The sequence below is a fragment of the Lottia gigantea genome, assembly GCF_000327385.1.
Source record: "Lottia gigantea unplaced genomic scaffold LOTGIsca_139, whole genome shotgun sequence".
Classification (NCBI taxonomy): Eukaryota; Metazoa; Mollusca; class Gastropoda; family Lottiidae; genus Lottia; species Lottia gigantea.
This window is the reverse complement of record NW_008707601.1, coordinates 200,561-227,814: the sequence shown is the minus strand read 5'-3', so window position 1 is coordinate 227,814 and position 27,254 is coordinate 200,561. Positions and strand designations below refer to the sequence as shown.

General features: G+C 32.1%; 1 protein-coding gene across 1 annotated transcript in view; it reads left to right on the top strand.

Moving 5' to 3' along the window:
• Positions 1 to 793: 793 nt before the first annotated feature.
• The window catches only part of LOTGIDRAFT_200317 (hypothetical protein), a gene marked incomplete at its 3' end in the record, with an annotated part of 40,544 nt that continues 14,083 nt past the window's right edge, over positions 794 to 27,254 (top strand). Inside the window, exons 1-4 of the mRNA XM_009049561.1 lie at positions 794 to 1,399; positions 6,355 to 6,421; positions 7,482 to 7,587; positions 23,175 to 23,461. Of these exons, the coding sequence (XP_009047809.1) occupies positions 1,230 to 1,399; positions 6,355 to 6,421; positions 7,482 to 7,587; positions 23,175 to 23,461 (630 nt within the window). The remainder of the gene's footprint in view (positions 1,400 to 6,354; positions 6,422 to 7,481; positions 7,588 to 23,174; positions 23,462 to 27,254) is intronic.

The window sequence follows — 27,254 nt, the reverse complement described above, 5'->3', positions numbered from 1 at the left end:
TATGATTCTGTATTTTCCACAGAAAATTGTTCCAATAATGTTATTTCTGCAAATGTAGATTATAAGTATTATATGATCTTGTTTGATTTAGTTCATTGCATATTAGCATCACATTTATTGTAAACATAATTTTCACCCTGTGCCAGTGTTTTATATTGAATAGTAACTTGTTGCTTTTCAATCACCCTAATCACTAAACTTCGGACTTTAAACCATGGGAAAAACAGGTTTTTGAAGCAGATATCTTGAGGGCTGTGTCCCTTTGAAATACAAGAAACTAAGAATATACACAACAAGCTTGTAAAAAATAAACATAACGACAGTTTAAAACAAGTAAAAATTTCAACACCAGAGTAAAGTTTATAATTTATACAAATTTTCTTTCAGATCCAAACAAATCGTTAAAAACTTCTAGCATCTGGCCAAGTTTTCTTGTCGAGAATCAGAGGTGAAAGTTCATTCATTCATTCAAAATGATGGACAACCCCTCGCTTTCACATTCGGGCTATAAAATTAGTTGTACAGCAATTCAACCGTGTTCAAGTGTTTCTTAACTGACTAAAACATTTTTATTGAGTCGAAATCGCCTGGTTTACATGAAAATTCTCCTTCATTGTTACAATAGGATTGACATATCGCCATGGTAATACACGAGATTGACAGATCTTCGCTCCGCCTACTACTTCAATCTGAAGTTGTCACTCGACTAGAACGATAAGCCCCGCCCACAGTTTCGTCTATACACTTCCAAGTCAACATGTGTGCACACAGTACTGTTTACTCTCAACTATGATAGTTAGGACTGAGTGAAACTTGGTGTCTTCGATATTAAATAAACGGAAGGATTCGGATTTGACAACGTGAAATACGGATTTTGTTATTTTCAAGGATTTTGTCATCGGACCAGAAATTTTAATGACGACTCAGGATTCTTAACAGTGTGTTTTAAAACCTTCACGACGTTATAACGCGTTTAAATAACGCGAATTTCACAACGTTTTAGGAACGTGACGTTATATCCGACCACGCAAGGAACTGAACGTTATCGTACACGTTTCCGTAACGTACATGCTGAACGGTGTCGATGTGACATCGACTATTTTTCTTAGTTCGTACCTTAAACAGGCATCATACCAGTTCACGAGAATTTGACCCTCGGGTCTTTCGCCCGACCACCACCCCACCAATACGACTCCTGTGTTGTGAAGAAGGAGCTGGGCCAAGAAGAGATGGTTCACTGTGCTGGATGTGAACGCCCTATATCCGACAGGTTTCTTCTCAATGTTTTAGATCGTGCCTGGCATGCCAAGTGTGTCCAGTGCTTTGACTGTAAAAATAATTTGACGGAAAAGTGTTTTTATCGAGAGGGAAAATTATATTGTCGACTCGATTTTTTCAGGTAAGTTGTCACTTGGTGGTTCTCTCATCTTGAGTTCTCAATTGTTTTATTCTATGCGATTTTTTTTTAATTCTTAACTCGTTTTACGATTCAGAATTAATATTTACATCAATTCTCCGGGATATAACTTGATTCAATATACATGTACATACAATAAATTCATCTCATATACTCTTTGATATTATTTTCAACGTATAAACACAACGTTTCGATATATTACATTTCTTTTTAAAATACACAACGTTTATCTAAAAGAATCCAAGTATTCATATGCAACTTTTAATATTATTATACAAACAAAAAAGCATAAGCTACTCAGGAAATACAGCCTAGGCCAGTGCTTCTATAAAAAAAGATCTATATCGTTATAACACTTACTACAAACAAAACGTTCTAGAAACCAACAAAAAATATTAAAACTTTAAAAAATATAAAAAATATTATAACGGGTTTTAAAGAGAATCGTTCAGGGTATATTTTAAGATAATAATCGTTTAATTGTATTAACAGACCTAGAAAATTTGTAATAGTTGATAACATGCAGTCAGTGGAAATACAACGGAATTAAGAGATTCAGGAACTATAGAGAGGGTTTGAATTTATTTTTGACTTGGGCAGCCTTAAGTGGGTAAGCAAAGCTATCGCTTTCTAATCTATACGATAAGAACCACTTTTATAATAACCGGAATAACTTTTATATTGGCTGATCTTTGCGACATAGGAACCGTTATTTACAGAATTCATCTGAAATATTGAAAAGAAAAGTGCTAAGGAAAGCCAATGCATGATTTGAGGAAATGAATTTTCAAAGAAAAAACTACAGCAGAAAGTTAAGAAGAGTGAAGTTTAGTTTATGATAGAATAAGTTTACCATCCGGAATATTCAGAAGGTGTCGACAGTTTTCTTTCAAATAATAAAATATTTCATACGGTACTATGGTATCATGTATAGGTGGTCTGCGGATTCCTTAATAGAAACATTCAAAAAGTCTGGTGAAAAGACAGAAACTAAAGATTAAGTCCAAAGGATGGAGCTATCTACTTTTCAGAATGTTATCCTCACAGTATTTTGGTATGTCTAATATTGTAAAGATTAAGAATATTAAGTCTACCAAACCTTTTATATTTTCACAAAATTATATATTATAAATTCTAACCTCCACTGTTTTACCAAGATTTATCCGGTTGATTAAAAAAAAAAATTCGAACCCATTACTCCCAGCCTATATCTGACAAACCGAGTTAAAAATTTCGATGGTATCGGGTGATAATTATGCAAATTTTGATTCAAGGCGACGAATTTTTGTCTTGTCTCGAATAACATTTAAACATATCGCGATATTAAATAACAAACAATGTTAGCTTTGTTTAGGATAAAACATTGTTTGTTATCTGATCAAATTCATCACTATTCAATAATATTGAATTTTATTCATTTCATTTATTCAGTCTATATTCATTTATTTATGCATATGATAATGGTGCCTGTTCATTTATTATCAATCGTCAAGTTTATAAGATTTTATTTATTTAATGAGTATAATTAAGAGCCAGTAATCAGAAATGTTTATTTTCATGATGATTACAATGTAAATTGTTGAAACGTTGTGTACAATAAAACCCAGGAGAAGTATTATTAGTATTAGTATTATTAGAATAATGCTGCATATATATTTGATAAGACATATTCAATCTTATTTAATTCATTCATTTATTGAATAATAACGAATTGTATCCATGCGCTTATGATAAGAAACGAGCTATATTAATACAATGTTTTAACAATGATGTACATAATTGATCTATTATCATAACATTTCATCACTTATTCATAATGAAAAACACCGAATAATCTGTATTTGTTTATTGAATAAAAACGCATAAAATGATAGAGAAATGGGTATTCATTATATTGTTTGCATAACAATACGAATAATGACGTTTTGAATAATAACGCAATGATATTCATGCAGTAACTGAATAATGACGTTCGGATAATAACGTCTTCAATTTAAAAACTCTCAATAAAAAGGTTTTAATATTCAAGGTATAAAAAGGATTGCTAAAATGATAAAATCAGCAATCAATTTTTAATCGGAATAAGCTTAATTTGATTTCATATTACAAATCATTAATTTTACGGATGTTCAGGTAAACTACCGTTTGTTACAAATTTCATTCTTTATACCTCTTCAATCTCAATTCGATTTGTAAAAAAATTATCGGAGATTCGTCGGATAATATTCTGAAGAGCATATCAAATCGAGTTATGTGTAAATATAACAAGTACATCCGATAAACATTGAAGATAAAACCACGAGCAACAATATATCAATACATCAGTTGATCTAATTAATAACAATGTATTCATGAATCCATGATACATATTAATTACCATATTATAATATTGTTAGATTTCTCTGTAAAATTAACAGAACAGACTATGGTCTAAACTTTTATCACCAACAAATATAGGACGTAAAACTCCCGTTATCTTGAAATATGAACAGAATAAAAAATGTGGAATTCGGTCCCAAAGTATAAAGCAATAATCCGAAGCAAGCAGGACGTAAAACTCATTGAAAAATGAACAGACAATGAATTTGAAATTTAATGCAAACATATTTAAGCAATAATGTGTTGTAAAGTAAGAAGTAAAACTCCGTTTATTTCATTTTGTAAAAACATAAAACAGATATTCTGTTAATATGATAAACAGATGTATGTAGATTCTGTTGATTTTATACATGATAAATCAAAAATACATAATACGCCTACAACATATCTACTACATACCAGGCCTCTGCGTTAAGGATGCTGAGTTGACAAACTCAATCGCAGAGTGGGATCAATGTAAATTGACGGTAATTTGAGTGAACACTGCTTTAACCTGTGCCAGTACCTTGTGGAGGATAGTAACTCGTTACTTTCAGCCAGTTCCAGTGCTTCCAAAAGTCGGCATTCAAATCTTAACATCTTTAAGATTTCAGGGTTTCAGATTATTACAACAATGTATCGATATAATGTCACAACGTTTTACAGTGTTTCTCGGTAATATTCATAATATCGTTATGTATAAATGAATTCATATTATAGTATATGAATAATGATGAATAACTTATCGACAAATCTTAAACTTCAAAGAAATGTTATAAATTCGTGATTTAATCACAGAAACATCACAACCTTGTATAAATAATACTGATTACCTGTATATCTTATCAACAAGAGCAAATCCATAAAACATATATTGTGGCATAGCGAAAATATGACAAAACATAGTTCTATGTAGGACCACTAACATTTTAAAAATTATTTTTGGTTTAAATTCGGATTCAATATTTCAAACCGAATTTCCAGTCTACGTCTGATTATTCTAAACGACTGCAATATTGTAATAAAGCCAAAAATCCGCGAAACGACATCAGAAATATCTTGAAAACTTGACGTCCTAATTCACATTCACTCCGTAGAATGATTCAAAATGTAGGCATAGTTCTCAAATTCAATCCGACAACTTCACAACAAGAGACGATTTTAAAAAACTTGTCTAGCATTAAGGTTATTCAGGGTGTTTCAATTGAATTATTTTTAAAAATTATCCTTTTTTATTAAACCTATCATCCCATACATTTCATACATGTGATAAACTATAAAAAATTTGTTGTCTAGTTTATATAATACTTGTTGAATCATGCTATCTCAAGTCATCCTTTTATTGCTCCGAATTTCACAAGATTAATGATTTGTAAACCCTAATCGCCAGTCAAAAATATCTCGACGTAAAATTTGCTGAAGCGAATATTCTTGTTTCGGCTTGAAATGTTCAAAAATCTTTTGGAAACCATTCACCCGAAAGAATTTTTTTTTCTGAATTATATTTTATCTGATTTTGATATGTAAAAAATCTGTCGACAGTTTCACTTGAGTGATCGTAGTTTAATGGTTAGATGTTATAGATTCTTTGTTTTATTTTCTATGTGCAGTGATGCTGTAATAGGTCCTATAAAATATTAACTGAGTTTTATTTCAATATTCTTGAATATAACTTTACCAATAGTCAGTATTCAAGTTGGATTCTCGCAAAAATATGTTTAGTTACGTAGCCTATAGTATTTCTTCAAAATTAATTGATGGAAGGTTCAGATGTTTATTTACGTATCAAATGCAGGTTTAGTCTGATGATTTCAGCAATTCCACAAAATCACGTTTAACAATTATTATTGATATTTAACACTTCTTAACCTTTAACTTGTACTTTGTTTTAACATAAATCTTTACTTTGATACCTTGACCAGTGCTTTTATGGGATTATGTTTCACAATCCGATTTAACACTACAGCATCGCGATATCGCTCTACTTTTGACCACAACTAAAAGACTTTTATATTATAAACTATTCTAAAAATGAATATTATAATATTGTTAGCATCACGAAAAGAGAAGGAGTTATTAAATTTGTCTTGCAATAAGTGCTTATCATGATAATGCCTGTCGAGTCCAAAAGTTTTGAAATGGACAAAAATATACATCGTGTTAATGTACTACTCATTTGAACGCATTAACAGCAAAAGAAAAACCTTCTCACAGATCCAGCCACCATATGTTTTCGTTAAGTTGATTGTGGTTTCTATTCTACCTATATTTACCTGAAGTTAGACAAGGCCAAGGTCTCCCAGATTACAGCCAAATAACCTCACGTACAATTAAATTAAATAATTACAATCCTCTACTTTACATTGTCAAATATCCCTATTCTTTCACGAAGCAGGTTTCTTTCTTAAACTTAATCAAGTTTCGTCAAACTGTCTATAATAGTAGCCATGAATCTTGCAGAAAAGTGGGACGTAAAACTCTATTTCATTTTGTTTCGTGTTTCGTTAAGCCACCTACATAAGTCCAACAGATGCAGAAAAGCAAAACGTAAAATTACATTCGTTTTATTTTACTTCAAGCCTTGTCACACCGTCTTCATTAAAACATACTGGACGTTACACTCTGTTAAATTTCGTTTCATGTTTCGTTAAAAAAAATTACAAAACTATGCAATGTTTCAGAATTTGTATCCGAATATCTAACTGAAATCTGGGTACTCTAACTTTATACCGTTCCGCTCAACTACACTAAATTTAATAATAAAATCAATTATTATTGTTTTTTCCTCTTGTAATATATTTATTATTTAAATGTTTTGATTTTTAAATGTAAAAGATAACGATCAAGATAACATTGAAAGTCATAATTGGACTAATCCATGTTTTTCTTTTCAAATATTATTTTTTTATTATTGCAATATCTTGATTTTTATCGATTATATTATTTCTTTTTTTATCAAAACAGAAAATAATAAAAAATCAACTTTGTAATATTTGTAATAATGTACGTGTTATTACATTGAGATTATTTCAATTACATTGTATTTTGTAATACGAATTTGATACAAATATATAATTACATCTATACAAAATGTACATATTGTAGGGTAAAAAGTAATATATAATTTAAAGTCATTATTATCTGAAATTCTGTTCTATTTATATTTTGAAAATATTCAAAATTTGTACATTTGATATACATTAACTCACTTATAAAACAGTGGTACGATACAAGTATTCTTCTGTATATAATACATAATATATTCAGAATGTAAAAATTAAAATACAAAGAAAGAAATCAAAATAATGCTACGATACAATAAAAACTTGTAATGATTAAGAACAAGAAAGGAATTACATGATCTCTACTTCGTCTGTACACGTATGAATTCTAAAATCCAATCAAACAATTTGCTTCAATGTCTTTATATCTACCATATATTCTCATCTTAAATGTGAATTGTGATGTTCTACATTTAACAATGCGAACTGTTCCTATACTATATTTAAAGTCTATTTCGTGATATAATATTTCTGTGTAATATTTTGATGATTATTTATTCATAATTCATTTTTGATATAATTTGTTCGGTACAAATATATTTAATTAAAAATAATTATTATTTCTAACCGTAATATAATTAGAATATTACCTATATATTACCATGTATATTATATATTATGATTTATGGTTCTGTCTGTTTTAGGCTTGTATGGTGTGTAGAAAACAGCTATCAACAGGCGAGGAACTTTATATTTTAGACGAAAATAAATTTATTTGTAAAGAAGATTATATTAACAGTAAATTTGCTGGTAAGTTTTACATTTCTAAATTTTTACATTTTTACATTTTTCATTTGAGCAATGATTATTATATTCCAAATCTGCTTTTCAATTTTTATATTTTCATTTAAACAATTATTAGCATATTCAAATTCTTCTGTATTTTTTCAATTAATTAGATTCACAATATTTAGATATATACTAGTGTATTTGATCACCGACATAACGTATCGCGATTTTAATATCTTTCATTTGTTAACTGAAATGTTTAATACCAAAATTTCAATGTTGTTATGTTTTGAATTCAAATAATAAATCACTCCATAAAACTACAAAACAATTTTCGAAATTAATTAAAATCTATATATAGATTAAAATGAACGTCAGCACGCTAATGTATTTACAAACAAAAAGGGCAAATTATCTTAAGATCGAAAAGGAAATTGGGTTTCTGAAAGGCAAGTTGGAAGTTGGGATAAAACAAAACGAAGACAAAAAAACGAATAATTTTTTTTATCGTGTATATTTAGAAAAAACAATAAAATAAGGTTTTTATTTATTTTTCAAGTATTTATTAAAACTCGTAAAACAATTGTTGGCTTATTATAATACCATTATCTCCTTTCCCGACCATCTCATATCCCTGCTTGAATACAACAAACACTCAAATATACTACAAATATTCTCCTAAAAACATTCAACGTACACAAAAAACTCTTAATATTGTTATGTTTGAACACAAATCGTCAAATTAAAATCTACTCGAAGTGGTTATTATAAACAGATTGAGAAGACTTAGTTTACATTGAGAGAGAAAGTTAGAAATTTTAATGTAAAAATCAGATGGCGGGTGTAAAATATCCGCCGTAAAATAAAATAACACAAAAAGAGAAATAACGTTTTTAAGTTCACATTTTAGAGCAAGGCTCGCTGAAACATAGGTATCGGCTTTTTGACTGAATATATCATGAGAATTGTAGGCGGGTATAATCGATTGTCACTTTTACGAACACCTTATGTACCTCTCGGCTTTGTTATTCAACTATACATCCCTCTATAGTTAATGATGTTGGATTACTATATTTTGAGGATTGTCAACTTCCAGAGAGTCCACAATTAAATCTCGTCAATTTAGAAAGATCTTATTCTAAAATTCTATATTCTGTGTTGTAACTGCGTTTTAGTAGCCTACGTTTAAAAATAGTATCTAGGCCTTGGTGACGTTGTGGTACACGTGGTGCGAGGTGCCAGACGATCTATGACCATGTAAACCACCAATCAACCACTCCAGAACCACTTAAACACCACTCAGCATCACTTGAACACCACCCGATTCAGCGATCCTCCATATCGCTTGTCGTGGAATCAATATCTCTGAAATTACTGTCACTCATCTTGGACATTGAAAACCATCCAAGCGAAGGATTGTTTCCAAACACTTGGCATCGCATGTTCAAGACGCTGTTTTTCTCATGGAAATTCAATAACAGGATCGAAATGGCTTTGACCTCTGTGTTAAAGAGACTCCATAGCATCTTAGGACAAAACCGCATATAAAGAGGATGACGAGATCTTTGGTTTATTCGCATTGCTTTTTACAGTTTTCTTTACAGACAGGATAAGTTAGTGTGGTGACGTTTTAAACACCGTAAGTGATGTAATATAACGTCGACGTCATTGACGTTTTGAAACTAAGTGACGTAATGTAACGTCGACGTCATTGACGTTTTGACCTTTATTTTTATCGTGTTAAATTCATATCCCAGCAAATTTTATTGGGCCAATCTTCCTCTTTGGGATGATCAAAATGATACGAAATCCCCCTTCGACCACACCTTCCCTCCTGCCAGCACAATCAATATTGATGATATGACAAGCTATATTTCCAAGTAGGATTAAATTAAATCGTTCTTCTCCCCGACAATACACCCCGTCTTGTACAATACTGACTGGAGAGATTCGCTTCCTTCCTTTTATTCCCACTTTAATATAGATCGCACCCCCGGGGGTCGGGAAACACTTGAGTTCAACAAAACAATTTCAACTTACATCGTGTCAGATACATCACAATCTGTGTTCTTAAGATAATGTAAAATATATGATACATCGTGACATTGTTAGATATGTAACAATACATTACCTCTCTCATCTCTTCATTTCCATGACATAGTATGAGATGGATGTTTACGTCCTTTATTTCTGCTCCAGAATAGATCAAATGGCGACGAACAACGTATTTTAGTATTGACAAATTTTGCCAAGACAGTGGTATTACCTACCCTTTTTCGATTTTCAAATGTCGATGTGCGCCGCTTTTAGAACACAAGAGCAGTCTTATAAGTTCAATTGAATATCGTTGACTAGGGTAATTCAACTGTAGCCCACCTTCCCCCACCCCTCTACCCCATCTTAAATTCACACATTTCAAACTGGGGAAAAACATTGTGATTGTAATCAATAGAATCAAAATGTAAAAACCCTTCGTAAAAATATACAAGCTATTATCAGAATCTTGAAGCATCTTCAGATTCGACCACCTACCATTCTTGACACTTCCAGGCACTCTGCGTCTCTTATCAACACAATATACAAGAATAACGCTTATACAATACAATATATATATACTGTATTACTCAGTTATATCTCGCAAACATTGTATAACATAATATCATACAATAATTAATTGTAAACAAACTTTAATTATATTTTAAAATCTCAATAATAAACAGTTTCAACAACATTTCATTGTTGCAGGCTAAAATTGACACAAAAGGTACCATTTAAAAATTTCTATACTTGCCTTCTTAAAGGCACACTTCAAAAATTTGAAGTTGAAAATTATGGATCGATCTGCACTTAAGCAGTACATAATCTTTTAAAATCAATTTGTAATTTCACCTGATTCAGAAAATAGTAAAAAAAGAAGTAATTAAAATTCCCAAACAATTAAACGACTTAATTAATTAGTTAATATGTAGTAAAATTTCTGTAAATTTACAAAACACTTTAGTTTCATTAAATGCCATTTTTTTCACAGGATAATCTGTGAACGATGTATTTTAAATTTTAAACTTTGAACTTTGAACAGCACTAGGCTGATACTTTCTGCAATTTAAGTGAGTTCTTATTCGGGGTTGTATTGGGTGTATTTTTGGATTTTGAACTTTGAGTTGTTCTTTACACTGTTGTATTGTGTTCTTCCCTTTATGTTCCAAAAGATCTCTAACTGCCAGTAACTAGAGTTCAGATCAAAGAAGGATTAACAATGACATTATATACTGGTCTGTAAAATTACTTCAAAGACAATTAACTTTCAACTTCAATCTTTACTTGGATATTTTTAAGATTATTTAGTTTTAACCCCGAGTCTTTTACGATCTCTTGAAAAATCGACCTATACCTTCAAAATATCATGTAATTACAATGAAAACAATACACGTATTTTCCAAATCAATATGCAAAGAGTAAATTTGTTTATGCTTATTGTTGTTGGCGACAGCAAGGGGACACTTCGAAATCGTTATGCAAATCACCAGGGAAATCTGACTAACGTATCTCTCCAAATCAAATTTTTTAAAACATTCAAATATCATACTGGACTACAAAGTAAAATATGTTTGACTACATTTGTTTAGTTTACTGCTTATATTTTAAAAAAAATTAGTTTGGGGCAAGATAACGATTCGTGTTGTACAGCTCGCAGACCACACGCGTGTGTGTATGGTAGAGGCCCTGGGGGTAAGGGAGATATATACTCAGCTATCAGCTAATATAAATCTGTTCACACGTGGTCCAAGTAGAATATAAACGCCTAAACTGTTGAGAATGATGTAATTTTAGACGATTTCGTATTAAAGTAACAACATAATGGTTGATAAGACGGTGTTATGGACTTGATAAAAGATTGTGGACATCTTTAAAAAATACATGCTGATACTAAAATACTGTTCAGAAAGATTATAAAATTATTTTCTTTTCAAGGGCAATAACTCAATCATAAACTCTTTGTTCTTGAGATATCCATTGGGTCTATTTTAGAATAGTTATATATTATAAACTTCAGATATCCAAAATATGATTTTTTTGTTTTAAAGAAGTTCTTTGAAAAGCTAATTAGTATTTCCAAATGTCTTATAAAGCCAAGGGCAATAACTCAACTCAAATTCTTTGTCCTTCGTAACATTTCGAAAATTGTTCTTTTTTTTTCTTTTTTTTAGTTGCTTAAATAACCAAATGCATGAAAGGTTTACTTTTTCGTGCGGCTTTCATAATATATGATTAGTTATTCCCAAAGTCAATTACCACTGTCAAGGGCAGTAACTTGTGAACTGGGTTATCTAAAGAGATACATAAAGTTTCACTTTTAAAAAGATTTGAGAATTAATTAGAATCTGATCTCAGAAAGTAGGAAAATACAACCATCTATCTCGTGATATCAAAGACATTTTTAAAAAGATTTTTGGTTTGATCTTAGATTAGATAAGTAAATTCTCGACAAAAAATCAGTCATATCGCATACAGAAAAACATAATTATCATCTTTACTTGCAACATTTTTCACATTTTTATCATCTTGCTACTTTCCTTATCAATTTCCGCTTGTCATACTTTCCTTCTCTTTGAATACATATTAATTTTCACTGTGGAATTTTACTTTTCTTTGCCTACCTTCAACACGAATTACGTCAAGATTGTAAACATGGCGGAGATAAAAGGCAGGCGTGTGGTCAAAATTAACAGACTAAAGCCCCGTTTATAACTTGACTACAGTTTCAAAGGAGGGAGAAATTACATGCAGTGTTAGTTTTGTGTTCAGTGTAATACTGATGATTACGATGTTTTACTTAAAATTGGGAGCCACGTTATTGCACTGGCAAATAAAATGTTGACGTTAAAAGTAAAAATAACTCTCTTTTTGTGGTATAAGAATATAATTTAGTATTGTAATATATTTTGATGAAATGGTGACTTATCTCTCTTAACTTTCGTAAAAAATCTCAACCCTGGTCTAGGCATAGACTGCCATTCTGGTGTTTATCAATGCCCTTCCAGATGTCTTGCTAATATCCATAACAAAGTTCTGTTTGTTTGAAATAAACTGGACCTCACTGCACTAGTTACTTTGGAAATTATGAATTTGAACAAGTTTAACTGTTTCATAATTTCCCTTAAATATTATGTGATAAAGCTTTTTGTTAAGGAAGTTTACGACTGCCCCTAGCAAGGATTTAGTTTTTATGTTTACAAATTTTCCACTGCGTTACTCTTAGCAAGTTTTCACGGTTTAAAGCAAAGCGTTTAAAATTATTTTACGATGTCCCCTGGTCTGAATTTACTCAAACATCTTTATGGTACTTGCGTTTAGTTCTTCAACAGTTCAAAATGGACCCCCAGCAGGGCGGTAAGATCAAAGGGTAGAAGTAAAGTTACTTGCACCCACGACCATGCTTCATAGCGTATTAAAATATTTATGATTTTGTCCAACAGTTGGTCTGTCAGTTGATTTTACAGCCTGGGAAACTTTGCCAACATTTTTCCACCTTGTTTTATTATTTCGTTTCCTTTCATCTTTTTCGAGATTTTTTTCCGGAACGAAACATTACTGAATATGACTAAATGTAAATGTAAACCCTCTCCCACCTCCCCATCTTGCTTTCAGACAAATTTTTGCACAAAAGACGTGACTCGGGTACTTTAAAAAATTCAAAGACCGAATAACACATTTCTTCAATTATATATTAATCCGCGCGCATTTACCATTTATTTTGGTTAATCCCTCCGCATTCATAATTTATTTTTACTTATTTACTCAAGTCGTATGAGGTCGTTGAATTGTATTTTAAGTGAAGGCACGCGTTGTTGGTTGAATAGCTCTATGGAAAATCCTGGAGCTTGAAGGCAGCAAATATCTCCTAATCCTTGCTAATCCCAGGATTAGCACCTCAAAGATACGGACATATTTGCCACGATTTGAAGTCGTTTGAAGTTGTTCTTCTGTAACATTTTTGTTGGTTATTATCAAAATTGGTTACCTTTTTTTGAAAAGGTAGTAATGTTAAATATTAAAATTCTCTTGGAAATTAACTTTTTCTTAACTGGCCAAAACTTTCATAATCAATCTGTAGACGAATGAAAATAATATAACGAAATATTTTTGTTTCAATTCAAAATAAATATTTGAAGAGAAGAGCGAAGAAAACCTGAGCAAAATTATTAGACACTTATTATGTCTCTCAAGATGAAATTTTCACTTTTTAAGCGCTACTCAAAACTCGATGCTTAACCTTTGTAAACACTGCAACAAATCCAAGAGCTTTCTTCACTTCCGGTACGCATGAAACACTAGATTCACTCAGCATCTCGACTTTCTAAAATACACCTATCTTGATTATCAAGATGAAACATGACTGATAGAATGTATATCACATTTAATGACAATTTATAATAAATAATGCTAAAAATACCACTCCATCTGAAATTAGAATACTTTAGACAAAATAACATGTACTAACAAATAAAATTTCTACAAGACAATAGTTATTATATTCTCTTGACTATAGTACGACTAGAAGACAAGCTTATTAAAAAAAAACAATTTATATCTCCATTGTATTTCATTTATTAAAAACCACAGAACGTGTGTCTTTACTTCGACAATTGTCTTAAATACTTGATCTTTCCTTCGTTTTGAAGAAAAGGACATAAATTCTAATGAACGACAGTCGTCAAATTATCTTGTACCGCCTTGTTGATTAAATTACTTCCAAACATCTTCTACAGAACTTCATTAATGCAAATTAAATCGACAAAATAAATGACTGCTCGTCGCTTGACTTATAATTACATGAATTAAAAACGAGTGAAGGTCGTTGGAGGCGGTAATTACCGTAAACAGACCGACTGCAATACGCCAAGTCGCTCTTATTTTCACAATTAAATCATTTTCACTTTTTGATTTCGGTTTCAGTTCAAACAACTCGACTACAAGCAATGTTTTAACATAATTGTTATCCGAATGTTTCCATCATTTTATTGCTCTCAGTTTGATTTTTTCGACCTTGATAGAGATTTTGCCTTCACATTTTTTGCGGATGTTCCTCTTAAAATATCAAGGCCCAAATTGATCTCTCTATGTCAAAATTTATGATCAAAATTAAAGCACAACATAATACTTAATCAAAGTCTTTAGTAAAATCAACAAACTTTCAAATCATTTATGTATAAACGCTTGAAGTTTTATTTTACTTTGTTACTGTGAACCCACAAGACTTGCAAAGATATTTTCAAATATACATATTATATATATATATTTTGCTGTGAATCCGTCTTTATTATCTCAATCACGAGTAGACCAATAGGACGTAAAAGTCCATTTGACTCCATTTAACGCACTATTCAATTTTCAGATATTTCAGAGTTTGAAAACATATGTTATGTTCAAAAATACTAAAATAAAATTGATTAAAAATTATTGCAATGTTATTATTACATTGATTAAAGTGTCGATAATTTCAGTCAAAATTCTTCATCACTTGAATCCGAATCAAAAGCTTTAGTAAAATCAATGAATAAGTACTGTATGATATTTGTAGTGTAATTATATCGATATATTAACTAGAATGAGACTGTTATATATCCCGGCATTATACAGATAGACATTCAATAAAACTCTTAGTTAGAAATCACTTAAACATACAGATACATACACTAGATAAACATCACAATTTAAACTGTATTATTCCCGAAACGTTGTACAAACAACATGAAATATAATAACCATGAAAAATTGTCAAGCTTTGATTGATTTTTCAAAAATCGATTAACATCAACTGGTAACAGTAAGAAGGGTAACATATGGTTTCTCTTGTTTTTTTCAACGATTATGAATTCATGAATGACAGAATTATAGTTAAATTGTAAAATGCAATTCATGGTGAACGTGAACTTGTCGTAGAAACATCGACCAATATGTTTTTTAAATGCACCGAGAAAAACAATTCAAGGTCGAATATTTTAGAAATAAAAGGAGAAAAATGACGCACGTTTATTTGAATTGAAAAGAGAACCGAATCAAAGAAAGGGCAATACTGCTTTCTATTTGGAAACTGGGATACAAAAGGCAGAAGCACAAAATAGTGGTTCTATAATTTCTGATTTGCCAGCCAACCTGACATGCGTAAAGTCCAATTTATTTGGAAATTGAAGCATAATAACCCATATTGTGTTATATATCTTTTTCTAGACGGAAACAAATAGTTTACAGTGAAATATCTTCCTATAATGAATCTTTTTTCTAGAAAACGAGGATTTTCTTTGACCCTGATAAAAATCGGCTTCTCGCAGTCAAAACTTTCAAATCAAACGAATTTTTTCTGGAACATTTTGTCATTAATTATAGTATACTGACTAGACAGACAGACTGGCTGAACGCTGCTGGATGTTTTACTGGAAATTATACTCTGGTTTTTAGGTACACGAGACATTAATAGTTCTGATGATTTCTTTTTTTTTTTTGGAAATATCTAAAGATTGAGACAAAATGGCATATTCGATGTATTTTATAAATCATTGGTTATCTTTGAATTTGTACTGTTCGGCTCAAGAATTAAGGACTCGTGTGAGAACTGTGCCATGGAATTGCATATTAAAATATATAAACATTTTCACCAGATTGTCATAATTCAAAGAAATCGTAAAATTATAAAATGTAGTAAAGTAATTGTCGATAGATCCGATATGAGTATACATATATTTTTCTTTTTTTTATTGAAGGAATAAGGTTTGATTTAGAAACACATGCGTCGTTGTTGACTTAGCATCCTTACTTGTTGTTTACAGAATTAAATTGTCAATTTTTGGTGACTGTAAAATCTGAAATCGATGGTTAGACTATAACCTGATATCTGGTGGTTTGTTAAATACACGCGTGATCGAATGTTATCGTTCTATATTCATGCTAGCCAATGAATTCAGTGATTTATAAAGTTGATTTATTTTGTAAATTCTGAAAAATAGAGATAATTGATCTGTGCCATACAAACTACAAAAAAATGCTAAAAGATAGAATTTAAAAAGTACCCCAAATAAATAATATTAGATATGTGGACACTCCAAACGGGGTGCCGAATTGAAAAACCAAGGCTCAAATTCAGAAGAATAGTATCAAAAATAAGGGTCATCAGCCCTATGGGTTTTTCGTAGGCCGTTAAACACTAATTCGCGATGTTTTGCATAAAATTACAATGTAAGCGTAAATTTTAAATTTCGTTCTGAGATTTTTTATGTAGACAAGACACTTCAGGGGAGAATTTTCATTTCCATGCTGTAAATTTCCGTCAGAGATTCCATGACTTGTCTGTTGGTTATAATAAAGGCTGAAATATTGAGTTAACAAGGCAACCCGGGGGAATTGTCAGAGCAGCCCGAGTGTTGATCAGTTAGCGTGTAGCTGACAAGAATTAACGGTTTTCGCTGGAGATGAGAGCCGATAAACTCCGCTTTTGTCCCTAAATGACTCATCAACCATTGTATTAACCCCCTCGAGACCGTCATAATCTATTGTCTTTAACCCTCCCGAGCCCGGAATTAGATAGAAACTGTCAAAGAGAACAAGATCACGAGAGAAAATGTTGATGTTGATAAACTTTCTGATGAAATTGACAGATTTGAGCATTCCGATTAGAAGTAGACGACCATAAAACTAACAGTGTGATCTAGGATAGAATTGAGAAAATAGCTTCTAACACAAGAACCAGAACTATAAAGAAAAGATTCTTTGATCCAAGATGACTTTTTTCAGATTTGTTTTTATCCATTCACTTTCAAAATTTCATTTAAATTAAATTCATGTACATGTACAATGCAATACAGTTAACTTTACACGGAATATTATCTGTATATACAACTTAAACGAGTGAATAAATTATTCTAAATATAGGTAAAGAATATAGACTGTAGACTCTCAAAAGGGTGATTGTACCATTGGTTCTCGTCATAAGCTTTGTGTCTGATAATTATAGAAAAATGCCCGGCCCCCCAAATCTGTCACAAATGTATGCATTATTTCAGCAAGTGACTGGTTGAACTTCACATAGTTTCGAACATACCAGTTTTTTTGCCCTTCGGGTTTCTGTTCTGATAGAGCCAGATGTAGTTTTAAACAAACAATCGTACCAGAAGCTTAGTTGTAAAAACCATACGTGATGTATGTTGGAGGGAATACACGTGTTCCAACATGTACGTGTATGAATTAAACAGGAATATATAACTGTTGATGTTCAGATCTTAGTTTGTTTATGTAGCGCCTTCAACTAGAACTCTTCAGAACGGTGAAAAGGAGGTGCAAATTGTAGGAAAATCAGATTAGTCGTCAATGGCTGGTTTATTTCTGACACGATCCGAGTTTTTCTCTCTTTTCTGCTTCTCTTTTCACAGATTTAATAAATTTATTATCGAATTATCTCCGACATTTGGTCAAACAATTTCAGCAAGATTTGATTTTCATCGCCGCTTAACACAAGAATAGAAAAACTGGAAGCCATCGTGTTACTAAGTCGACCTCAGTATCAGCTACCCCCCTCGGGGAAATTGTTGTGTTCGATTGACTTGTCTTGTTGAAGACTTCTAACCGAATCACGGTAGCTGTCCCCGGGGTGAACCTCCGGCACAATTTCAACACTCGTCCATCTGTGCAGCTATAAATTCGGTAGAAATCAAACATGGCTAACAATTGTCTCAAGATGGCCGCTGGTAATAAAAATAATTTCTATTCACCATCTTGTCTGATTTTACCATTCTCTTCAGATCGCGCTATTCTTCTCCAGAATGTTCTATTCTTCGTCAAGGTTTTCACTTTCTTACTCTATTTATCGGATTGTTTGTGCTTTTCTTTCCAATATTATCGGTTTGTTTATCTTTTCAATCAAGGTGCTATATGCAGATGTAATACACGGTTGGGTCATGAACGTGTCAAGAGTCTTTTGAATTTTTGAATTTTATCGGTCATTCAAGTGACATATTGGCATTGTGGGGTCGATACATTTGACCACTGAATGAGCATGGCTAAAAACGTCTGGATACTAAACGATAATGCGAAGTTTCTGTTCTTATCTTGTTTCCTACAGTTTCTAATACCAAATTCAATCATTTAGAAAAGGATTTTCTTCTTTGGAAGTCATGTGTTTGTGTGTCATTTTTTTTGTTTCAATTCAGTAAAAACCTCTATCAATTCAAATCTAGCCAAAACCCTTAGCACAGCTCAGCACGTAGTCCAAACTTAAGCGCAGAAACAGAAGTCCCAAGCCAGCGATGTGACGGATTATACGAGAATCAACGACAACCTTGCGATCATAATTTAAAGAGTGAAATCACTTAGCACATTGGTAATAAGATTACAGGGAGTTTGAGGACACGGTTTGCCTGTTAATTTGCTCTAATTTGATAATAGTTGATGAGGTTTAGAGAGCCGGTAATCCAGTTAGTGGCTTCTACCGTCTTGTTTCAGCCGTCACCGTGTTAAATAGTCCATGGAGATATAATTAGGTAAAACCTTGTTAATGAGAGTAAAACAATTAAATACAATATGATAGTCACGTGACACAAACCACAAATTCGATTTTATCGTTTTTCACAAAAAAAAGATTGAGTCGTTTGACAAGATACTGAACTAAATTAAATTTAAACTTTTTTTTTGATATTATTGTCGGATTTTCTCATATCTCGATATATTTTCAATAGTTTCATTTTAAAAAAAGATATTAATATTTAGAAATAGATCCGCATGTCAGTAGATATTCCAAACAATCAAAATTATCTAAACACAATTAATATTTCTGATCATAATCAAATTGAAAACAAAATAACTGGTGTTGCTGATTTTATTAAATCAAAGAATCAAAATGTATAAACAAAGACTTTATTGAATATCGTGACATCTTTAATAATAAAAGATAAAAAATTCGGAAATTTTACGAAATTGTTCCCAAGCTCCTTAAACAATTCAAAATTTACATAATTTCTTACAGAATTTCGAGAAAATTTTGACACTTTTCAGGAAAATATAATAATGTCGTCACTTTTATATAAAAGTGATAGTTTTGGTGACACTTTCAATGAATTTAAAATTTTATTCAAATCATTTCGTTCAGAATTAGCATAATTCGAAATTCAATTTCAACGATTACGACTGAAAGAAGCCAAGCGTTTCGGCTCAACTCAACAAATCTTTCTCGCATTCAATTGGAAATAAAAGCTTACCAATGGTATTTTTGTTGTGAACAATTTCTCAACTGGGTGAAAATGGGAGATTTGGGGATTATGAAAAGCTTGAGAATTTGTTATGATGAAGATTGTATGAGTGTCGGTTGATAGAGCTATTATAAAATAAAGTTAATCTTATTAAATATAATACACAAACACAATACGACGAGTAGGGGCTAATTCTGTACGGGACCAAACAACAATACAACTCGTACAGACCAATTTTGTACGGAGAACTATGAACAATACAGAGGTCATTTCACTGACCACCCATTTGTCCATTTTAAATCTCCTAACTTATTCCAATTCTCATTTCTTATTAAAATATTTTGTGGATTAAGGATTGGACAAATCGATCAATTCTGATGTTTTTGATTGAAATAATGCGATAAGTAAGATATAAGCTTAATGTGGTTTTGTGGTCTATCATCAAGGGTTTGTTAACGAATTAGTTTGGAGATTTTTCAATGGTTTTTATTTAATTTTCTGAATATTTGTTGCTACTGGAAATCCAATGCTCTTGTCTTCAGTTTGTTTGATATTGGTACAGAGACTTCTTCTTGAACAGAGTACCAGATCGTTTGTTTTTCACCTATACACATTACACATTAAGTTGGTATTGGTGCCTAGCTTTAGAGTTTCAGATCGTAAACAAAATCAGTCAGTTTTAACGGAAAAAATCCCATCCAGTATCTGAAGATCTAAGAATTAAACTAATAGACCAAAATCTTTGCCAGATAATCTTCTGTTGCCTTCCATAGAGTCTATTAGTATCGAATAACATCCCCCCTTAAACATCATTAGCCGTGTGGACTCTCTAGAACAGAAGTTGGGTTATCTAGATTAAGAGTCTGTGGCATGGCTCGGATTTAAAGCTGATGAAAACTTAGAAAGAAGAATTCCTGCAATGATTCTAATAGAATCTGACAATTTTCGGGTCCAATTTCTTATTTCATCGATTTCTGCTGGAGATAGTTGGCGCCGAATAGTGCGTGTACCTCACACGTCATTCTCTTATTTCCGTTGATAGTCCCCATCATCCAGACTATAATAAGTGTGTATATGATGTAATGTAACTGGGTGATGGAGTCAACTGGTAGTTGATATTGAATGTTATGATGGGAATAACTGATAAGATCAGGCTGGTCATGAAATATTTATGAAGGAGAAATGGATTGAGTTGTTTCTCAGGTTTAAACTGAGCAGTTGGGAGAGTTGAGATCAAGTTAATGATATTATAAACATATTAATAGGTTTTTATTGATTCTTGGTATCTAACAAGCTGTAACCTATATCTACCCTTGATCATAACCTATACTCCACCTTATACATAACCTATACATAACCTTATACATAACCTATACATAACCTAATATCTTAAACACAACCTTATACATGGGCTATACATAACCTTATATCCTATACATAACCTTATACATAAACTTATACATAACATTTTACATAACCTTATAGCCTATACATAACCTTATATCCTATAACTAACCTTATACATAACCTTATACATAAGCTATACATAACATTATACCCTAAATCTAACCTTATACATAAACTTATAAATAACATTATACATAACCTTATATCCTATAACTAACCTTATACATAACCTTATACATAACCTTATACATAACCTTATACATAAACTTATACATAACCTTATACATAACCTTATACATAACCTTATACATAACCTTATACATAACCTTATACATAAACTTATACATAAACTTATACATAAACTTATACATAACCTTATACATAAACTTATACATAACCTTATACATAACCTTATACATAACCTTATACATAAACTTATACATAACCTTATACATAACCTTATACATAAACTTATACATAACCTTATACATAAACTTATACATAACCTTATACATAACCTTATACATAACCTTATACATAAACTTATACATAACCTTATACATAACCTTATACATAAACTTATACATAACCTTATATCCTATACATAACCTTATACCCTAAATCTAGCCTTATATATAAAACATACAAAAGCTATACATAACTTTATACATAAAATATATATTACCGTATTCCTAACCCTAAACAATATTCATACATAATTACATAGATAATCTTAATTAAATAAGTTAACGTACACACTTAAAATTTGAATATGAACAATTCCGCATATATAGAACGATATTACAATAGATACCAAGAGAATTTTGAAAATCACTTCTGAAGGTATATTGGGTTAAAAGTTAAAATCCAAACTGAATGATTGGTAGCTTCTAAGGTTAGATTTATGTAGGCTATCGGACAATAAAAGTCCCATTCTGAATTGGTAAACTGTAAATCATTAAATTTTATGGTAAAGAATTTGAACCATGAATTTAGGTTTCGCTCTAAAAACATTAAAATTAGACCAGTTCGATAATATAGTTACATTCGGTACATTAGGGGTTAATTTTTGTAATAAAGTGTGGATTTAAGGGTTAAAGTCGAAGGGAAGTCGGTGATTTTATGAGTAAAAAACCAGTAAATTACACGAGTGACTCGACTACGGTTTAAGTTTAAACAATGTATTTGATTGTTGTAAAAATAGCGTGAAACATAACCACAGCGGGATGTCGACCATATAACTTGATAAATTACTTCCCAACTAAAATCTGTGTTAAATAAATCACCCAGATTCTACAATTCACTCATCAACATTGAGCCTACATTAAGATTTAATTTCATTGTGGAATATTTTAACATTAACAATATTTTAATGAAGTGCACAATTTGTTAATTTCGTTTTCTTAACAATTTTAAATGTATTAAGTTTTTAAACAATGTGTTCAAAATATTGAGTCTCTGGATAGATTATATTGGGCCTTCGGAATTCTGTACAAATGAAAAAAATCTTTTTTTCCTAACACTATCAATAATGTCAAACGCAACAATTGTTAAGAATTTTCTCCACAAACTGACTAAATTGTTCTTTAAGCTATTTGAATGTTGAATTATACAATGTTTGGAACTTAATGATATTTTGTATATTTTCAGGGTCGGATGGTGAAGACGATTGTGATTTAGATTCTGGAATTGACACCCAGGGAAATATCTCGGATAAAGACTTCTGTCTAGAGGGCGATAACAGTCGAGAGGGAAAGGACAATATCTTAAATAATTTAACCAATAACAATACGAACTATCTTAATAATAATAACAATAATAATAATATCAACCAATCTACCAACCCTCTCCTCTCCCCCAGTATTCACAGTTCAGTTGACATCAAAGAGGAACCACCTTTATCTCCTGCGAGTTGTGGACCAATCGGGAGTCCGGCGTCTGTGGCATCCAATATGTCGGATTTAGGAACAGGAACCAGGAATTCTGGACAGGACGGTTTAGATTTAAACGCGAATCCACCGAGTAATGACAGTAACGGTAGTGCTAGCCCCTCGGGGAGTGTTAATGGCGATAAGGGCGGGAAAGACTGTGGTGGCGGTACTGTCGGAGCTAAAAGGCGCGGACCACGAACGACGATAAAAGCCAAGCAGTTAGAAGTGTTAAAAGCAGCTTTTAATGCCACACCAAAACCTACACGTCATATCCGTGAACAACTTGCTCAAGAAACCGGACTCAATATGAGAGTGATTCAGGTAAGACAGGCTTCATTTTCCTAAACTTTGTAATGCTATTTCTACGCCATTCCAAATATATTACGACGTCATATTGTTGACGTCGACGCTCATGATTTGTCGTTAACGTCATTGATTTGACGTCAGCCTTTGCTTCACGACGTCAGAAGCAAACGTTGACAAAAAATTGTATTGAGACGTTTCATGGCGTCAGTTTTCTGACAGTCTCTATTCTAGTAAAGAAGTTAAATTTCACGTTCGGGCGTGACGCTAGGATGTTAATAATCTCGATTTCGTTCTCACCTTGGTGTTAAATGCCTCAACTTGGTTCTAATTTTGAAAAGAAGTAAATCTGCTCCATGTTTTTATTGTTAGTATTAAAATAGAGTTGACAGACAATGTTAGAGTGGAGGTAGAATGAAATGAGATGTAGCTTGTTGTGTGAGGGTAAAGTGAATAATTGTATCCTATCCCCACCCCCTGTCGAGTCAACTTGTATCGGTGTATTGTACAGCTAGGGGTACGAGTGTCACACAGCTTTCCGCACGAACGCATTCGTCTTTATCCACACTGAATGGTGACACCCGTAGGCTTGTTTTTCTTCACAAAACAATCATTGAGGATTTGAGTCGAGATGCTTTTTTATTTTCTAACGCCTCGAGGATTATATTTTACCAGTATATTCAGGGGATAAAAAAGATCAGCCATTGTGAAGATCGAGTCGTTTCATATATTCACTTAACCCACACAATACACACGAGTGTCTTACATCTTGAAGAATAGAGGGCGCTTTGTAAGGAGCGATTACTCTCATGTAAAAACTATTGATAAGGAGTTTAGTTATGGTTATTTATCTGTATATTTTAACGTCCTATTCTATTGGCTTAATATTCTATATTTTATCATTTCAATAGCACCACAATTCTAATCATTTCTCTTTTATAACCGAGAATTTTTGAGAAAAAGCGTCTAAGTTGTTTGGCGCCTGTGGTTTCTGTATTTCTATAAGGATTGGTTTCTACATCCCGGAGGCCTTTTTAATGAATTCATATATTTTTTTTCTCTAGTTTTAAACCAATAGTTATTATAGTGATGAGAATGTCAAAACACGACAGGAGTCTCGCTCGGTTTTTTTTCTTGTGTTTTGAGATGAATAAGACATTTGTAGTTTGTCTAGGATCAGTACACTTTGTAGGAAATTGGCGATTAATAAACTAATAGTTAATATTATCAACAAACTTCACATAATTTCTTTCCTTGAAAAAATGAACAATAAAATAAGTAAAGCTATTGTTTGATATCTGTCTTTAAGAAATTGCAAAAATGGAAAATTTAATAAAGCGATTTCCTTTTGAAAAAGCTGGTAAATTATATGAGTGATTTGGTACCAAAAAGATTTTTCTGGACACAATTATGCAATGAATTTCGTTGTTATCTGACCAAAATTCATCTTTTTGTTGAAGTAGGAATGTGCAATATACAATGACAACTTTGGGATGTTAACAAAGTAGTTATTCGAGATAAGCACAGGCCGAGTACATCATTCATATCGCTGGATATTAAATCGGATAGGAGTGTTCGAGACCACAAACTGAGTTAAAATATTGAAATATAAAGTATGTAATATCATATAGATCTAGCCTGGTACAAACCTATACGCTACTAATCGCAACTGGTATCTATGGACCACCATAGAGGCAGTAAATAGGCAAATCCTTTACGATATTTAAACTCCGATACCCCAGCGCCTCGATCAATTTTATCTTTTTTTAGTTGAAAACTAACATGCTAATCAGAACTGATATTACTAGACCACCGTAGAGTAGGAAAATCAGAACAAAATTCTTTGTGTCTTTATGGAATGAAAGAAGTGACCCACAGAAAAAACTGGAACAAAAACTGTGTTTTGATTCAAAATTTAATATAACTTTATTGTCCCATTCTTTAAAACTTGGGGGCTGTTGGTGTTAAAGTTATTTCAGATATCTTGCTCGCCAGAACCGATGTTCTCGGACCACCGTCGAGTCAAACAAGAATAAAGCAAGCACCATGCACCATGATATGATGTTTAATAGCATATAAATGACCCTATATATATCTAAAGTCTGTAGTTTTTAACTGTGTCTATCTAAAACTGTTATAACTGATATTGGGGGACCACCGCTGTATTAAAAAATTAGACCCATCCATCAATCAGCAAAACATGTCATTTTAGTCCCGATTCATGAGTCTGTGCACAGCGCCATATTTTCAGTTGGTATAGTATCTTCTATATTAAAAATAATATACAAAATTCCCAACATCTGGACTTAAACACCAGTACAGCAATATTGTACTGTATGAAATTGAAATTTCAGAATTTTCTCCGTCCACGTTTTCGAATAGTTTGAACTCATAAAGCCCTCTTGTATCACTGGAAATGCGGAAACGCGAACAGAATATGGTGTCAAAAACTTCAGCATTTGGTTCATTTTTACCGGAAATTCTTTCTGTAAATAACTTAAGGCCAAACATTTCATAGAAACTAAAAACATTGGCATAGTTCACTACCATCCTCGCATGATTTAGAACTTATCATCCAAAAACCGCCAAAAAAGATAAATCAAGTCACAGTTGCCGCAGACGACCAAAACGCGGTCAGACGACAGTTGTCCATGACGGTCTGTTAAAATTGGTACGAAACAAACCCGGCCCTTTGATCTTTAACCGAAACAGTCTGTTGAAATTCTTCCCAAATGTTTCCAAGTTTATAACTCATATTTCTAAGTGGTGTATATGATATATCACAGGGGGTGGTACGTAATAACTCAGTAGGAGCTACGATATGACCCAGATGGTGGTACGTTACATCCGAGTACAAACTTTCCTTACTGGCTATCTCTGGTGGAATTTTGGATGAAGACAGAAATGTTACATAAATCAAACTTTATTTATGTTTTGAACTATCAGAACTGAAGAGGATAGGATTGTTTAGAAAGGTCTCTGAGTGCAACGTGTTCAAAACCATTTCCGTTATAACGTTAAATTTTAACTTGAATTATTTTCCCGAAGTGTTATGCCATTCTCTTGGTTGATTTAGAATTACAAATGATTTGCATGTGAAATAAAGAAAATTGTTGAAGAAATATTTCTCAGTGTCCCTAGTGTTTTTATAATTCTGTTGAAAATGCAGAGGACATCTCAAGTTTCCCGCCAAGAAAGAAGTGTGAAAACATTGAATTTTGATTCTGTTAGAGAACGTGACGGAGCACATCCCGATATTTTAATGTGTAAACTGAGTTTGTTTGATTTCTGGTGATAAATCGTGCGCGGGAAACAAGACGTCTGCTAACTAACACGGGTCTAGGAAATAGAGAAGAATAAGAATCTATTTAAGAACGAAATCTCGTGTATGTTCTTCATTTCCTTAGAGGCAGCGCGAGGAGGAAACGTCAACAATTCGATTTAAATGATTTTATTCGTCTGTATTAGAATTTTAACACGTTCTCGGAACAGCTTCAATACGTCATCGTTAGTTAGTCTTCTGCTGGTTTCCGACCAGACGTTGAACCACCAGGCGAGTCTTCAACGTCAGTTCGTCTGCTTTAATTATTTCCAGACAGATTAAGGCTACGTTTGCTAACGATCACGAGCTAGACAGAAGACTGAAGGCACGCGCTGCTCATCAACTACCGGTCATTGTTCATAATGAGGCAATCAATCATTGAAAACTCGTTAAATTCGGCCACCACCATCTGATTACCTCCCCTTTCCATGTCGTCTGGTCTTACTACTGTCCTGTCAGATTTGAAAAATCACCTGAAAGTTTTGTGTT